At 53.3% G+C, this 17,515-nt stretch overlaps 1 protein-coding gene and 1 long non-coding RNA gene across 2 annotated transcripts in view; both read right to left on the bottom strand.

Moving 5' to 3' along the window:
• Positions 1-5,587: 5,587 nt before the first annotated feature.
• Positions 5,588-17,515, bottom strand: part of ARHGEF26 (Rho guanine nucleotide exchange factor 26) — a 29,106-nt gene continuing 17,178 nt past the window's right edge. Inside the window, exons 7-14 of the mRNA XM_068200128.1 lie at positions 15,380-15,509; positions 14,188-14,262; positions 13,069-13,158; positions 10,197-10,351; positions 8,122-8,331; positions 6,822-6,889; positions 6,512-6,616; positions 5,588-5,741 (exon numbers count right to left, since the gene is read on the bottom strand). Of these exons, the coding sequence (XP_068056229.1) occupies positions 5,599-5,741; positions 6,512-6,616; positions 6,822-6,889; positions 8,122-8,331; positions 10,197-10,351; positions 13,069-13,158; positions 14,188-14,262; positions 15,380-15,509 (976 nt within the window). The 3' untranslated portion in view covers positions 5,588-5,598. The remainder of the gene's footprint in view (positions 5,742-6,511; positions 6,617-6,821; positions 6,890-8,121; positions 8,332-10,196; positions 10,352-13,068; positions 13,159-14,187; positions 14,263-15,379; positions 15,510-17,515) is intronic.
• On the bottom strand, positions 8,819-9,232 carry LOC137479544 (uncharacterized). The gene is made up of 2 exons (XR_011002324.1): positions 9,009-9,232; positions 8,819-8,973 (listed from the first exon to the last, which is right to left on the bottom strand). It is a non-coding gene; the product is annotated as an uncharacterized lncRNA (long non-coding RNA).

Genomic DNA, 17,515 nt, shown 5'->3' with positions numbered 1-17,515 from the left:
TATCCTTGAGAAAAAAAGCCTGGAAATATAACTTTTCTCCCTTCTTTGGTGTTTTGTTGGGTTTTTTCCTTTGCAAAAATGACCTTCATCATCAGGTTCAGGAGGATTTATGCTTTACTCTGAGGAAAGCAGAACAGCTCAGGTGAAACTTACAAGTCGAAGTACTGGCTAGATTGTGCTTTGCATTGGGTTAACAAGGGATGGAGGGTGCCAAGCTCCTCATTGCCTCTGCCAGCTGCACAAAACACATCGCTTAACCTCCCTCCCCACCACCAACTGACTGTTTCACCTCAGTGTTCTAAAGTGTTCTAAATGAGGAGGCAGAGGAGGAGAATCACCCGCCCCGGGAGCTGGGGGTACCGGAGGGAGCCTGGGCAAGGGGAGAAGAGATACTGGCGGCTGTGGGGAGGGAGGAGGCGAGCCCGGTTCGTTCTCTGGGAGACAGCCGGGCTGTGAGGGCCCTGAGGACAGCGGGGAGCCGGTCCTGAGGACTGTGAGGGAGCTGGTCCATGAGGGCAGCGGGGAGCCGGTCCTGAGGACAGCGGGGAGCCGGTCCATGAGGACAGCGGGGAGCCGGTCCTGAGGGCAGCGGGGAGCCGGTCCTGAGGGCTGTGAGGGAGCCGGTCCTGAGGGCAGCGGGGAGCCGGTCCTGAGGGCTGCGGGGAGCCGGTCCTGAGGACAGTGGGGAGCCGGTCCTTGGGGCTGTGGGGAGCCGGTCCTGAGGACAGCGGGGAGCCGGTCCTGAGGACTGTGGGGAGCTGGTCCTGAGGGCTGCGGGGAGCCGGTCCTTGGGGCTGTGAGGGAGCCGGTCCTGAGGGCTGCGGGGAGCCGGTCCTGAGGGCTGCGGGGAGCCAGTCCTGAGGGCTGTGAGGGAGCTGGTCCTGAGGGCAGCGGGGAGCCGGGCCTGAGGACTGTGAGGGAGCCGGTCCTGAGGACAGCGGGGAGCCGGTCCTTGGGGCTGTGGGGAGCCAGTCCTGAGGACAGCGGGGAGCCGGTCCTGAGGACAGCGGGGAGCCGGTCCTTGGGGCTGCGGGGAGCCGGTCCCGAGGACAGCGGGGAGCCGGTCCTTGGGGCTGTGGGGAGCTGGTCCTGAGGACAGCGGGGAGCCAGTCCATGAGGGCAGCGGGGAGCCGGTCCTGAGGACAGCGGGGAGCCAGTCCTTGGGGCTGTGGGGAGCCGGTCCATGAGGACAGCGGGGAGCCGGTCCTGAGGGCTGTGAGGGAGCCGGTCCTGAGGACTGTGAGGGAGCCGGTCCTCCGGGCTGCGGGGAGCCAGTCCTGAGGGCTGTGAGGAGCCGGGCTCGGCCCAGTGCGGGCCGCGGCTGCTCTGAGGTGGCAGCGGCTACAGCATCGCTGGAGGTAAGCCCCGGACTCAAAGGGGAGATAAAAGGGGTCTAAATAACTGATAACTGTGTGGAAATGGGAACGAAATAAATTGTAGTGAGGAATTTTCTGTGCTGGAAACAAGGGGCGTCGCTGCGGCGGGAGGGAACAAAATGGCGCCCAGGCCTGAGGGGCGGCACGGGCCCGGGCTGCGCGGGCAGGGTGGCTGCTCTGCGTCACAAATCGGAACTTTATTGAGGAAAAGCTGCCCGTAGTGCTGTCACTGGCGTAGCTGGATTAAAGGTAATGAAGAAAATACAGGCTGGCACATGGTACCTGCAGCATTCTCCTTTTTCATGGTCTTTGCAGTACTTAGAAGAAATTATGGCTAATGTTTAAATAATTATAATATGCAAAAAATAATGCAAGACTAAGGCAAAGGGGAATGGAGCCTGGGGAAGAATGGCAGTTTTGGTTGAAGATGAGTTCCCTCAAGCCCCACACTGTGGAGGCTTAGGGTCAGCCACCCTCTGAAGAAACGCTCAGGGGGTCACAGATCTTAGGAAGTGACTGAAGTGTAAATAGTGATATTGCTGTACTTTCTCACAGTGCTTAAAGCACACAGCCCAACACTCTTTTATGCAGAAAGGTGCCAGACTCCTCTGGGCTCGTCAGATTTTTCATATGAGCATAGATGTTAGGGGTGCTGCATTAGAGTTACTTTTCCATGCTAGCGCGTGGATGCAGTGTTTGGATTTGTGGTGTAAATGGTGTTCTTCCAGGTTTGGCTGAGCAAGCCCAGGGTCTGTGGTGGTTCTGGCCTTGCCAGCAAGGGGGCCAGGGTGTGCAGGGGCTGGGGCCACAGCCAGGACGCTGACCCAGCTGACCCCAGGGATGGCCCAGGCCATGGTGCTCAGGATGAAGCAGGGACGGAGGGGATGTTTGCAATGATGTTTGTCCTCTCGGGTCCCCATCCTGTGCATGGAGCCGTCTGTCCTGGGGCTGGCTGAACATCCACCTGCCTTCGGGAGGTGAGGAATTAATTCCTTGGGCTGCTTTGCACATGCAGCTGTTGTTTTAAACTGTCTTTATCCCAACCCATGACTTCTCTCACTTTGCCCCTTAGAGTCTCTCCCCCATCCCACAGTGGGGATGAGCTGCAAACCAGGCTTAAACCACGGCATCAGGTTAGCAAGATGTTGAAGAGGTAATGCTGATGGAAGGTTTGTAACTTGGGTTTTAAATGGCCAGCCCGAGACAGAGTGGTCAAAGTCATGTTGTACTCAGTGAGGTCTGCTTCTGTCTTAGTTTCCAGCACCTTCTAGAACTCTGCGTTATGGAATGTAGCAATTCAGTGACGTAGTACATTCTGCCTGACCTTCATGTTATCTTAGTTTGCCTGAATGATGAAGTTTTGATACAGCTGTTGAAAATCATTTGCAGATCACAGCAAATAAAGCCTTGGAGTTCCTCAACCTTGGTGCCAAGATTTACTGTTTATTTCCAACACTTGTGTTCTATCCACTTGATTGGCCTATGCGTGTTGTTTTAGAAACAAAATATACCTGGGAAACCCAAGAACTTTTGTGAATATATTTTGTTGAACTGTGATTTAAGCTGTGTGCATGAGTGTGATGCTGAGCAGATGGTGCATTCTGAGCATGTGTAGGGAGACAAAAGTTGTCCTTTTTTTTTATTTTCAGCAAAGTAGCTTTGCATGGTGGAAACAAATGTACTCTTTGCCATGGAAGTCAAAACCAACACTGCATTACAGCTTTTGTTAAAGTTCAGCAGATGCAGATGTCGTGTTTGCTGTGTTGCAGGGCTGCTATACGGCAGCAGCAAAGCCATTCCCGAAAACTGTTCCTAGGTGTGCAGTGACTGCGGAGGTGCCAGGCCAGGTTCAGGTCAGGTGGGCACAGATTTCTGAACAGGTGCCCCTGTGGAGCCACCAGGCACACAGAGGCACCTCAACTCACTCGAGATTTCGTTTGGGCAACTGAGAGCCCTTTATTGGCAACTTGCTTCCTGGTCAGGGAAGTTGTAGAAGGAAGGGGCCACACATTCCATGCCCTGCAGAAATGAGAGCTGATGTTGCAGTAGCAAACTCCCAGCTGGCTTCTGGCACTGCTGCGCGTCCAACTAGAAAGGAGGTACTGGCGTAAAGCCCACCTCCAGTTAGGAGAGTGTGTGTCTGGGTGTGTTCAGAGTGCTCAGGGGCTGATGAAGGGCTTGAGTTTTCAGATTATTTCCTCTGCAATAGCAGTGCTAACAGAGAAGTCAGTGTTAAAAATTACCTTTTTTTTTTTTTTGCTATCAAAGTGTGTGGAGTGGCTGAGCTCCCTGCCCTGGGCTCCAGGGACAGGAGGCTGGCAGTTAACAGTTAAAGCTGCGTTTGGACTGGACACAAGGCAGCAGAGCTTCACTGGGGGAATGGACAGAGCCTGGAGAGGTGGCGATGCCCCAGGTCTGAGGGTGTTAAGAACACTCAGGAACAGGATTTAACACCGGGTCAGCCCTGAGGGGGTTGGACTGCACAGGGCTGTAGGTCCCTTCCAGCTGAACTGTGCCAAACTACAAGAAGCAGAGGGAACTGAAGACTTGTCCCATCTCCCTCTTAACGGCGCCTCAGCAATGAGATGCTGTCCCAGGCCATTGCTCCAAGTCCAACGGGTAAATCTACATAGATCCATAGATCTACATAGATCCAACAGGATCTATGACAGATGAGGCAGGACACGGGGCGGTGCTATTTATCTTTACAGAACAGGAAAAGCTAAAATGCCACTGTTAACTGATGAGATTTACTTCCTCTGACAAAAATGACATTATCAATGGTCAGCTTCATGCAATTAAAACAATCAAAACTTTTTCTAGTAAGGATTTAAGAGCACTTTATTGATTGTTGTCCTATAAAATCATAGAAGTCTTTTAATTCCTGAAGAACTGTGTCCAAAAATAGGAAAAATGAAAAATGTCTTTACAAAACATTACAGCATTTTCGGAAAAACTAGGTATGAAAAATATATACAGTGTATTAAAAAAAATCTGAATAAAATTAATGCCTGGATTTATACATTCAGTTATGTGTTAAACATCCACATGTATACAGTGAAGTTTGTTAAAACAGTAGCAGTGTTTTTACTATGTTAAATAAGACTGTTCCATTTACTGTTTCTCTCATTACTATTTTATCAGTCCACTTATAAATTAATTTGCAAGGCTGTATAACCACTGTCACACTGTCCAGGTAAGTATTTTTGTACAAAATTACTGCCTTCCTAGTGTAGTTTAAATTATTAGAGCCACACATCTTTACAAACACCCAGTTCACACACCACTCAAATCAGCATCTTGCAGGATAAAAACCAGCAGAGGCTGGGGAAGGCAACAGGAAGAAAGCCTTGGTACTACAAGTTGTCCCCTCATTTCTACACTGCTGAGGCAGCAGCCGGTCCTTGAAAGGGAGGGTTTTTATCGCACACACACACCTCTCTCCAGACACCTGCCCTGAACTCTGCTCAGCCTTGAGTGCGTTTGTTCCCAGAGCAGCGAGTGCATTTCATGTTCTCCTCGTCACCGCTGTTCTGAAGCACTGAGTGAAGTGCAAGACCGCAGCAGACAGCTGAGGAGAGCAGAAACAACTGCCCCCACGTCCAGCAGTTGCTCTGCAGTAAAATACCGTGCTGAGCTGGAGCAGCAGCACCACTGCAGAGGGTGGTACCTCTTCTGGCTTTTGGAAATCCTTGGCCCGCAGCAGAAGTTGGAGCCAGCCTGGGCTGCCTGACGGAGGCACAGCTGCAGAGTCCTGGGCAGCTGTGGTGGTGCCAGCTCAGCCCGTGCCAGGCCGGGGCCATCCCTGGATTTGCACTGGAGAGGTAGGTCAGCCTTTGCAGAGCCCGGCTGGTCACTGGAGTTCAGGTGCCACGCGGCTGCTGGCACGGCGGGAGGTGTCCTGTAACACAGGGTCTGGGGCTGCAGCTCCTCAGGAGCAGCACACCCACACTGCTGTTCAGCACCGGGCCAGGGGGCCGGGCCCTACAGAGTTCTGCTCTGCAAACACCCCGAGATGCTCAAGAGCAGGTGGAGCGGGAGCGTACGGAGGCGGCGAGGCAGGAGCTGCAGCAGAGTGCCTGAGACACTGCTGCGAGGTGCTGCTGGTCTGGTGGGGCCAGGCCTCCGGTGGGAGCTGCCGGAGCAGGGAGCGCGCGTCTCCAGCGCTGCTGCTGGGCCGGGGCTCTGCTGTCCCCGGTCCCAGCCGGGGGTGAGCACATGGCTACACGTTGGTTTCCAGCCCCAGCAGGCGCCCCATGCGCTCCATGTTCTTGTCCAGGGTGGCCCTGCAGGTGATCTCCTTGGCGCACTCCGAGGGGAACCAGCCCCTCCGGCCGTCCCGCAGCCGCTCCCCCTCGTACCAGCCTGCAGGGAAGGGACAACCGTGACACCTCTGCAGCTGACCCCACCCCGGGCTGCTGCCACTGAGGTACACTCTGCATTGGCCTTGACTGGGAATCAAGTACCAGTTCAGGACAGCTTTGGCAGATGTTTTAATCCAGCCACACTAGGTAAAAAATAGTATGTGCAAAGTATGGCACAATTTTGCTATCTTTTGTCATTCAAATATAGCTTGAAGTAATGCTATAGTACAGCAATGCAGCACAAGTGGCAGGATCTCTGATTTCACGGGTAATTGAGCAACAGCAAGTTAGAATTTAGTCCCTCAAGTACTGACAGTGTCCTGCATCCCTGAGCCAGCGCTTGGTGCTATCAGTGCAGTTGTGGGCAGGTCTGGGCAAGAATGACAGTGATCTTGGGATACTTGATCCTGTGGCAAACCCCAGCAACCACCCTGTGCCAGAGCTGTAGCAGGAAAGCCCAGGCCATGCCACGACACACTGGGGCTGTTTTTCTTGGACAGCCCTGGCACTCACTAGAATGTCTGGGCTCCCTGGTTTTAGACAAATTCATTTTCCTATTTGTGGACACCTCCCATGCCAAAACTGGCCAGCAGCCATGTTCTACAGCTGGTTGCATCTGCTGCTTCCTTTAGAAGCCTGAACCCAAATGCTCACGTTTTCCTTGGAAGCTGAACTTTTACTGCAGCCCTGTGCTAATAGGAAACAAGTTTTTGTAGCTGGATCCCCCTGCAGATGTGACAGATGGTTACTGACAGCAGAATCCTCACTCACCATCATTCACTTTTTGATAAACCAAAACGACATCAGCGACTTGGAGAGAGAGCTCATCGGCCTGCTTGGCTGTGTACGTTCTGATGATCTCCACCTGAGCCAGCGCTGGGGAAGGAGTGAGCCAGGCTCAGTTAAAGCAGTCACAGGGCAGGGGCTTTTATTACATCCCACCACCATTTATTTCAAAATCTCCACTTTACACTTTCCCCCATGGCACAGGGCAGTTGCAGCCCAGCCCAGCCCGCGGCCCCACTGCGGGCAGTGCGGCTGCCCTGCAGAGCACGCACGAGTCCCAGCAGTTGTGACTCACTGGTCCTGTCCGTGTGGTGCCCGTCACTGTCCTGGCCCAGCGCCGTGATCCAGCGGGCTCTGTCACTCCTGCAAAGCAGAACCCCGTGTCCCAACTCATGCCCTGGATAATGGTCAGCTCTGAGACTGCCCCTTCTTCTTCCAGTGCCAGCATCTGCCCCTTCAGCACCTGTGAGTAACCCCTGTGTATCACCACCTCTGTGTATGCTCTGCCTTCTTCACCTAACACTGGTAACTTTTCTCCTTGGGACCCACGTGCCACAGGAGGTGGTGAAACACAATCAAACTGTGCTGGAAATCTTTGGGTCAGAGAAAATATTTCAGTTTTACCTGCACAAAACTATTCTGAAGGCACACTCAACTCTCTGAACTGTTTTGACCTTGGAAATTCCCATCCTTCTCAAAAGATAAGACTATAAAAATAGGTAACTTAAAATACAGGAATTCTTTTCAGACTCTTGCTCTGAGCGATGATCAGCTGGACTGCTATTTATACTGCAAACAGCACAGAACAAATCAATAATAAGTCTGCAGAACAAAATGTCTTTTCATACAAAGCCCAGACAACTAAAAATGTCCTGCAATTTTTCCCCAATAAAATTGCATTTCCCAACAAGTCTGAATCATCTCCTGCTTTCATAATGAGATCTTTAATAGAAAGCACTGATGATCTTCAGCTCCTTTCACAGATATTCCAAACTTTGAAAGCCAGCCTAAAACTATCGATTTTTCCAGGCAGGGACATGTCTGGAGCACTCCCTTCCATGTCTCTGTCCCGCCTCCAGCTTCCCCCAGAACAAATGAACTCTGTCAGTGCTGGGAGGCTGTGTGGAAGTAGATGGCATGTTCATCCCAGACAGGCACTGGCTGCTGCTGCTTTGTAAGGCAGGACACTCCTCAGGGTGCCCGGGAGGGCAGGGAGCAGAGCTGCTCCTGCTCTAACCCTGCTCTGCTGCCACTGCTGTGCTATGCAGCCATCAGCACCGTCCCAGCGCCCTGCTCAGGGCCCAGAGCGCTCTGGGTGTGCCTGGCACAGTCCCGTGCCACACCCTGGGCTGTGACACCCACCTGGCAGCACTGACCCTCGGGTGAGGCACCCCACACGGGAACCTGCCCGAGGCACAGCTACCCTGATCCCTGCGGGCAGGGTAATCGAGGCCTTACCCAGCAGTTTAAACTAATAGACCAGAATGACTAATAGAAATAAATAAGTAAATAACTATTTACTACTTCGGGCAGGGCGGGAGGAGCTGCCCGTGGAGACAATCAGGTGAGGAAATCCCTTAAGTAACTGTACTCACTGAGTCTCTGCTCCCAGGAGCATCTCCACCCTGTCCCCGGCGTGGTTGCTGAGGAGCACGAGCCTGAAGAGGTGGGATGCAGAAGTGCGGCCGGAGTGGAGCATCCCCGCCGCGCTCTTCGCCGGAGAGCAGCCGGGCTCCTCCCCGTCACAGGGCAGCACCAGCAGCTGCTCCCGCAGCGAGTACTCGGTGACGGTGTAACTCTCCTCACTGCAGGGCACGCAGGGGAGGAAGAACACACCAGTTACGGTTTAGATTCCCATTCTGTCTGTCAGGAAGCAACCCCAGTCACAGACACATCCAACACCGCGGTAGGGACAGTTCTTCCAGCACCTCCCAGCTCCACACGGGGGTAACCAACTTCTGCCAGAGGTCTGGTGCAACACAAAGCCCTAGTTCAGCCCCCAGGGGACATTTCCACCGGTGTTCTGGGAAATAAACACTGAGATGGCTTTAGACTCTTTCTGCAGAATGACTCTGTGCACTCCCAAATGATGGACACAGAACATGCTTCTAATGGAACCAGTCCTGCTCACATGCTCTGAACCACAGAAAGGGCTGGTTTCGGCTTGGTTTTTTTGGGTAAGTTTGGGGATTTTGGAGGGTGTATTTTTTTTTAAAGAAGTCAGTTCGGTATTTTAGTCTAAGTAACTCCTTAGCCAAGGCAAGAACTGGCATTCCCAGCTGGGAGTGCTGCCATCACTACATGGGAATCTTGTGTCTGAAAAAGAAATGTGTCTGTGCATTTGTGCAATGAATAATAAATGCATTTCTTATGAATTAATCAACTAGTCTGTACATGTGCACAGCTAATCATAACACCAGTTCGTACTAATTAAGCAACAGATAAACCTCTACAGTTCGTACTAATTAAGCAACAGATAAACCTCTACAAATCCTTCCTACTCCTCACTTCCATCCCACAAACCCACTGGATCAGACTCCTGCCGAAGGGAATCCTAACAGATGTCACAGCAGTCAGTGCATTTCCCACGAGCCCCCTGGGGTCAGTACTGCACTGATTTCCCCCACCTCTGCCTCACGCCCTAGCCCAGCCCACAGCCAGGTCTGTGTGAGCAGGGCTGGGCTGACCCTTCCCGAGGCGCAGCCACGGCTCGGCTGGCCTCGCCCCCGGATCCAGCATCCCCACACCTGCCGGCACTGACTGCTCCTCGCAGGACACTGCATTAGTGCTTGGCAAGTATTATGTCATTTTTAACATTTAACAAAAAACATCAGGTTGTGTCTACACACAGCAGGGGCTACAAGGACAACTATCAGAAGAAACATTCCAAATAAACTAAAAGCTGGACAGTGGGGAAAAGTGGACGTTTATCCCTCTTCAAAGCCTTGCACACATTCCAAATCCCCGCGTCCCCTCCTGCCCAGTCTTGGGGAGCAGCCCTGTGACTGGAGAGCACTCTGGCTCCCTCCTCTGCAGCGTCTCCAGCAGGTCAGAGCCACAGTTCCAGCACACGGACACGGGGCAGAGCTGGGCAGAGGCTGCTGAGCCAGGGCTGGAGATGACTCTGGGTAAAGCCCCAAGCGCAGCCTCAGAAATGGCCATTCTCAGCACAAAGTGAGGAGACATGTCTTAGTGCCATGTTAAGAATCTTCTGAGACTCAGCTGCTCGAGGAAAACCACAAACATTCAGCCCCAGCTAGGAACAAACATTTCTGTCCGCTGCTGTGGTGCCATGGCAACACTGGGTGGGAGCACGGCTCACCCGAGCTCCAGCACTGTCACCGAGCTCTGGCACTTGGGCAGAGGGAGCTTCGTGCTCCTGCAATCGTGGGAAGTGTGCAGGGAAAAGGACATTCCCAATGCTTTATCCTTCCCAAACTTGTCTTTGCTAGGGCATAAAGAATCATCTTTTTAATTCGTCTGACAATTTGGAATCTTAACTGTGTTTGCCAAAAGTAAATCCTGTTTAACAAGCAATTACTTGTTATTTGTAACCCATGATAAAGGCTCAAATTACTCCCGAACTCATTCCACAGCCAGGATCGTGTTAAAAGTCACTGCGATTCAAGGACTGAACACAAAAGTAGTTCTATACTGGTGAAGCTCTTACCTCTTCTTCTTGGTGATGATGAGGACATCATTGAAGAGGAAGAAGTACACCTGCTGCTTAGAGGTTCTTTTGGAAAAAAGTCCTGTGTCTTCTACATAAGCTGTTAATTCACCCCTTTTCACCAGCCACCGTGAAGAGGAAACCAATGGAAATGGCTGCAAGGCAAGAAAATCACACTGTAATCCTTCCAAATTAGAGAATTTTTGAAAAACAGACAACAGAGTACAATCCACTTGGGAAAAATGCTTGAATAAACTCAAAGCTCAGAGACTACAAACTCAAAGAGGTTTCCAGAGTTTGAGGGACTGCACCATTGCTACAACACACAGGTTAACAGCTGCAAATACCTGGGAATCACTCGGGCACCTGTCATCAATGCTCACTGAAAAGAGAAATGAACAGACCTGACTGATCCCACTGGGGCTGGAACAGACTGTGGACCTCCTGGGGGCACAGAGCAAAGCCTGACTTCAGGAATGTGTCTGCAGGGTGAGAGCAGCTCCCGGAGCTCGGGACATGGGAGTGTCCTCGCTACCTGGCCCTTCTTGGAGCAGAGGTGACACTCCCTGTGCCATGCCACCCGGGAAAGGTGGGCAGGGGTGTACACAGCCTCCTCGCCCCCGGAGGTGCAGGGACAACCTCCTTCCTTCCACACCTCTGACGTGCTCCCCCTCAGCAGCAGGACGGGAAGGTTTCCATGGCCTTGCTGTTCTCCTGGGGCTCCTGAAGTGGCCCAGCTCCCTGTCAGGCTTTGCTGAAAATGGCTGATTAGGGATCCTACAGCTCCTCTTCATCCAGCTCATGTGCATGGAGCAGGAGCTCCCTTTCTCCCTGCGTGAGGGACAACACCTGCAGCAGCTGCACCAAAGCCCCAGAGGATCTGAGCCGCCTGATGAGAAGACTTGCCTTTATTAATGCAAATTATTGCCAGCTGCAGGAGACACAGAGCCCGCAGGAGGCCCTTTTGTTCCTCTGGGCCAGGAAGATGGAGGGGATGTGGGACTGTCCTGGTCACACAGACCCCTCTGAGGCTGCCCCGAGGCAGACGCTCCAGGCAGACCGAGGTCCACACTAATGAACACAAGTGCCTGATTTCCCCTCATTTAAGCACCTTTCACATACTTTTAAAAAGCACCCCTTCATGCAGTTTGTCAGCTGCCTTCCCCATTCTGCACGAGTTGGCTTTTTGTATCCCTTAATCCCTGGCCAAGCCAACTGCAGCCTGCCTGTACCTGCTGAGCCAAACCCAAACCCAGCGCTGGGACTGAGACCTCACTGCTGGAAGAACACACACTGACTCCCTGAAACAAACCCCCACAACTTCTCTCGTGCAAAAGATGTAAAATTTAACAACAAAAACTGCTGAAACTTAATTAAAAACTGAATTCCACAGCTGAACCATGTACACAAGCAACATGAGATTTGAGTCACTTCCCTTGGGCTCCCATGAAGCTCTCCACAGTTACATCTAACAAAATAATAAACAAATCTCCAAAACTCTGTGAGGCTGGGCAAGAACAGAAATACTTTAACTGATTTATAATGGCTATAAAACAGAATTACAGTCCCACGATGATTGGTTTACAAGCAAAAAATACTTTTAAAAGTTCTTTTTGAGGATGAACAAAAAATTCCTCTAATCTGAACTCCAAATAAGTTCATTTTCCTAATTGACTTTCTTCCAGAGGCAGCTTGGTTTTACCTTAATTTTTCCTTAATTGCCAAACGAGCAAATCACATGCACCATGTCCCTGCTGCAGAAAAGAGGCTCTCAGAAGGGAAAAATGCATTTAACCAGAGGGGACTTCCCTGCCCTGGGGCCTGAGGGGCTGCAGGGCTGGGGCTTGGATGCACAAAGGGAAATCTCACACCAAAGCAGGGAAAGACAAAGGCCCAGGGCAGGTGGGGTCACCCAGGAGCCACAGAGCCCAGAGAGGGATGGGCAGGGACAGAGGGACCCCAGACCCTGCAGATCCCGAGGGACTCCTGGCATCTGAGGGAGCCTCGGGGCAGCTCAGCCCCCACACTGGGGCTGAAGACTTGAGTCTGGTACCACCCGTCAGGAAATGCTCTGGCGTCACTTGCCCAGAAGTGTTGTATTTGTTGTTGCTGTTGCTATAAGCAAATAATATTACTATGAATTTTTAGACAAGAATTGAGAATAAAAATACTTTAGGCAAATTGAAAATGTCTTTTTGGAGGCAGCAGTTGCCCCCAGCCTGACCCAGAGCCTTTCAAGAGCTGTGCTTTTAAAACCATGAACCAACCTCCACTCACTACATGCCTGATAATGAGAAAATCTTCTCCCAGAAGAATCCTCATTCTGTGTAATGGGAGCAGACACCAATTACAGAAATGGGGTTGTAGCAAACATTGAATAGAAACAATAAATATACTTAAGAAAATCCAATAAGCCTCCCTACCTATGACTGGGTCTGCTGTTGTTTCCTACAAAAGACTGACTGTACGGGAAGTTCTTAATATTAACCTATGATATCCCACCCTTGAGGGGAAGGACAAACACCCCCTGGATCCTTCCCTGGCCTGCAAGTGTTTTCCCAGGCACACCTTTCCCATCAGGTACATAAGCAAATCTGAGCAGTGAGCAGCAGCCTTTGGCCGCTCTCCTAACGCCAAAATCTTCACAGCAGCCTTATCTTTACAGTAAAGAATACTCTACACTCAGTATTTATTCAAAACCCCTTGTGCTGTGGCATCACCTTCTACTAAAGTTAAAATACTTGACCAGAAGTTTTAATTTCTGTTGTGCCACAACCGATCACTTTGCAAGAATCACTGCTGGATATGACCGTGCTGCTGAAGTTCCACTGTTCACTGTCCTGGCTGGTCAGGAACATGATCCTCATCCTACCTTGATTTTGAATTCCAGCTGGGAGTTAATCGTGTACATCATCTCCGTCCTCTCCATCTTGCGCGCGCCCTCGTTGCACAGACGCACGAGCTGCAAAGGGAGAGGGGCTGAGCAGGGCCGGGGCCTCGAGCCGCCAGCACAAACTGCTGCTCCCTTGGCAAGGCACTCTGGGGCACAGACCCAGCAGGGCACAGACTCCAGCAGGGCACAGACCCAGCAGGGCACAGACCCAGCAGGGCACAGACCCAGCAGGGCACAAAGGCACCTCTGGGGCACAGACCCAGCAGGGCACAGACTCCAGCAGGGCACAAAGGCACCTCTGGGGCACAGACCCAGCAGGGCACAAAGGCACCTCTGGGGCACAGACCCAGCAGGGCACAGACTCCAGCAGGGCACAAAGGCACCTCTGGGGCACAGACCCAGCAGGGCACAAAGGCACCTCTGGGGCACAGACCCAGCAGGGCACAAAGGCACCTCTGGGGCACAGACAGACCCAGCAGGGCACAGACCCAGCAGGGCACAGACCCAGCAGGGGCACAAAGGCACCTCTGGGGCACAGACCCAGCAGGGCACAGACCCAGCAGGGGCACAAAGGCACCTCTGGGGCACAGACCCAGCAGGGCACAGACCCAGCAGGGCACAAAGGCACCTCTGGGGCACAGACCCAGCAGGGACATGTCCACCTCAAGGTGGTGTTTGCAGGGCCACAGTGACCAGGGCTGGCCCCACGGCTGCACTGCTCCCAGATCCCCCTCACCCCTGTGATCCCAGTTTGTGATTCTCCAGAGGGAACAAAGGTTCAGCCCAAGTTCTGGCTGAGCAGGGCCACTGCTCTGACCCAGGCTGATGATCAGCTCCCAAAATACACCCTCCTCCCAGCTGGATTAACTTCCCACAGTGCTCCCCCACACAAACCTGGAATCACCGCAGTATCATCCAGTTTGGGATCTTTTCCCAAGTAGGAGCCAGTAATTGTGCACAAACCCAGTCCCCAGTGCCCTTCCTTAAATGCAACAACGCAGAGCCCTTATGCTTCAGTGCTCTTCCTGCCTGCATTACTTATGCATGGAAAGCATCCATTTTGCACTGGAAGTATGCAGGAATTAATTGAGAATGTACCTTGCTGACTTCTTTCAGAGCCTGCTTGCAGTTCTCGTATTTTGCTGAATCCTTGGGGGTTTTCTGGCAAATAGTCTGAAAGAAAACATCAGTTACTTCAGAGGACCAAGCAGCACATACTGCACCCCACAGAGATTTCACATCTCATCTGAAATCCAGGAGCTGAATCACGGCTGTGGACCGAGATCAAGAGGGAACACTGGTCACTTGGTCACACTAAGGAATGCCTCCCTGGAAAGTTTGGGAACAAAGTGATGCTTTGCACCTCTCAAGATGAGGTTTATGCAACCATCTCCAAAGAAAAAACAAAACTGAAAGAGTGGGAAATAAAATGCTTGATTTGATTGTTTAGATCATTTCAGCCAAAGAGGGGAAGGAGGTATAGGAAAAAAAAAACCCAAGAAGGGGAAGGCACTCCCAGTGACACTCTGCAGGAATACTGGATTATTATTCCATTTTTACCTAGAGATGTACTGCAGAGAAGAGAGAATTCAATGTCTGTGAATGAACTAACTGTCCAGGTGATCAAATTCATCGGTGCTCAATTTAAAAATATACAGAACAAGACTATCAGTTCTGTTTCTGGCTCCTACCAGTGCTGGGATCTGAGCCTGATCACAGTCTGCACTCCTGCTGGTGCTCCAGCTCCTCACTTAGTCCTGGCACCTTAACTGAAATCCCCCAACTCCTGGTGTGAATTCTGCCTGACAAACACTGCACTTCATCACTCTCGCCGAGTCCCTGGTCAGTGCACAGGGAGGCACAGCTCAGTGCCACTCACACACAGCTCCCTTGGGAATGAGCCCATCCTTCAGGGTCCCAAGGGTATTCCCTGCCTAAGGGCCCTCACCCATCCTACAGGACAGCAGGTCTTGTTTTTCAGCTGCAGGGTTCATTTCTATCCTAGCACTACATACAGTTCCTGTGCTGGTTCCTCCTGCGTTTCAGAACCATTTTGACCCTTTACTGTACAGTTTTCCTACTAGAACATCCAAGTATTTAACTCGTGAATGGGGAGCAGAAGGGCCCAGTTCCAGTCAGCAAACAAATGCAGCAGGAATCCATAATCCACAGCCCAGGAGTGGCAAAAAGGAGAAGCATGAAGAGACTGGAGAGAACCAGAACTGAGCATGAGAGAACGTTAACACCGTGAGAACAAGCAGCAAGGAGAGAGGGAAGGAGCTGTTCTCACATCCATCAGTAAGGGGAGACGAGTGACTCTCTGCATGGGGAGGATGAGGAAGGAGATCATGGGCAAGTTCCGGCACTCCTCGTGGGACTCGATCCGGGACAGCACCTCCTTAAACGCTGGGTTTGTGGCTCTGGGGAGAGAGAGGATGCAATAATTCAATGGGATGTTTTACCAAACGATTTTACATTTTAAATAAACCATTATTTTATAAAACGGAGATGTGATTTGCAGGAGTCAGACCACCCCAGCCTTCAGCTTTATTCCCTCAGAGGCACCAGCCCCAGCACCGACATTAAACCTCAGGAGCTGCCACCCCTGACTGCGAGGGCAGACCCAGGCATGCACACAGGGCCACCGTCACACTGCGTGACACTGAGCCGATGGAGGAAGGGCAGCGTGAGCGTGGCCTGGCCGCAGGGGCAGTGCAGGAGGAGGGGCAGTGCAGGAGGAAGGGCAGTGCAGGAGCCAGGGCAGTGCAGGAGCCAGGGCAGTGCAGGAGCCAGGGCAGTGCAGGAGGAAAGGCAGTGCAGGAGGAAAGGCAGCGCAGGACGAAAGGCAGCGCAGGAGGAAGGGCAGTGCAGGAGGAAAGGCAGTGCAGGAGGAAAGGCAGTGCAGGAGCCAGGGCAGCGCAGGAGCCAGGGCAGTGCAGGAGCCAGGGCAGCGCAGGAGCCAGGGCAGCGCAGGAGCCAGGGCAGCGCAGGAGCCAGGGCAGTGCAGGAGGAAGGGCAGTGCAGGAGGAAGGGCAGTGCAGGAGGAAGGGCAGTGCAGGAGCCAGGGCAGTGCAGGAGCAAGGGCAGTGCAGGAGGAAAGGCAGTGCAGGAGGAAAGGCAGTGCAGGAGGAAGGCCAGTGCAGGAGGAAAGGCAGTGCAGGAGCCAGGGCAGCGCAGGAGGAAAGGCAGTGCAGGAGCCAGGGCAGTGCAGGAGGAAAGGCAGTGCAGGAGCCAGGGCAGTGCAGGAGCCAGGGCAGTGCAGGAGGAAAGGCAGTGCAGGAGGAAAGGCAGTGCAGGAGGAAAGGCAGTGCAGGAGGAAGGGCAGTGCAGGAGCCAGGGCAGTGCAGGAGGAAAGGCAGTGCAGGAGCCAGGGCAGTGCAGGAGGAAAGGCAGCGCAGGAGGAAAGGCAGTGCAGGAGCCAGGGCAGTGCAGGAGCCAGGGCAGTGCAGGAGCCAGGGCAGTGCAGGAGGAAAGGCAGTGCAGGAGGAAGGGCAGTGCAGGAGGAAGGGCAGTGCAGGAGGAAGGGCAGTGCAGGAGGAAGGGCAGTGCAGGAGGAAGGGCAGTGCAGGAGCCAGGGCAGCGCAGGAGGAAGGGCAGTGCAGGAGGAAAGGCAGTGCAGGAGGAAAGGCAGTGCAGGAGGAAAGGCAGTGCAGGAGCCAGGGCAGTGCAGGAGGAAAGGCAGCGCAGGAGGAAAGGCAGTGCAGGAGGAAAGGCAGTGCAGGAGCCAGGGCAGCGCAGGAGCCAGGGCAGCGCAGGAGCCAGGGCAGTGCAGGAGCCAGGGCAGTGCAGGAGGAAGGGCAGTGCAGGAGGAAGGGCAGTGCAGGAGGAAAGGCAGTGCAGGAGGAAAGGCAGCGCAGGAGCCAGGGCAGTGCAGGAGGAAAGGCAGTGCAGGAGCCAGGGCAGTGCAGGAGGAAGGGCACTGCAGGAGGAAGGGCAGTGCAGGAGCCAGGGCAGTGCAGGAGGAAAGGCAGTGCAGGAGCCAGGGCAGTGCAGGAGGAAGGGCAGTGCAGGAGGAAGGGCAGTGCAGGAGGAAAGGCAGTGCAGGAGGAAAGGCAGCGCAGGAGGAAGGGCAGTGCAGGAGGAAGGGCAGTGCAGGAGGAAGGGCAGTGCAGGAGGAAGGGCACTGCAGGAGGAAGGGCAGTGCAGGAGCCAGGGCAGTGCAGGAGCCAGGGCAGCGCAGGAGGAAGGGCAGTGCAGGAGGAAAGGCAGTGCAGGAGGAAAGGCAGTGCAGGAGGAAAGGCAGTGCAGGAGCCAGGGCAGTGCAGGAGGAAAGGCAGCGCAGGAGGAAAGGCAGTGCAGGAGGAAAGGCAGTGCAGGAGCCAGGGCAGCGCAGGAGCCAGGGCAGCGCAGGAGCCAGGGCAGTGCAGGAGCCAGGGCAGTGCAGGAGGAAGGGCAGTGCAGGAGGAAGGGCAGTGCAGGAGCAAGG

Source organism: Anomalospiza imberbis, chromosome 10 (assembly GCF_031753505.1).
Source record: "Anomalospiza imberbis isolate Cuckoo-Finch-1a 21T00152 chromosome 10, ASM3175350v1, whole genome shotgun sequence".
Taxonomy (NCBI): Eukaryota; Metazoa; Chordata; class Aves; order Passeriformes; family Viduidae; genus Anomalospiza; species Anomalospiza imberbis.
The sequence above is the reverse complement of the archived record's forward strand: the minus strand, read 5'-3'. Positions and strand labels throughout refer to the sequence as shown.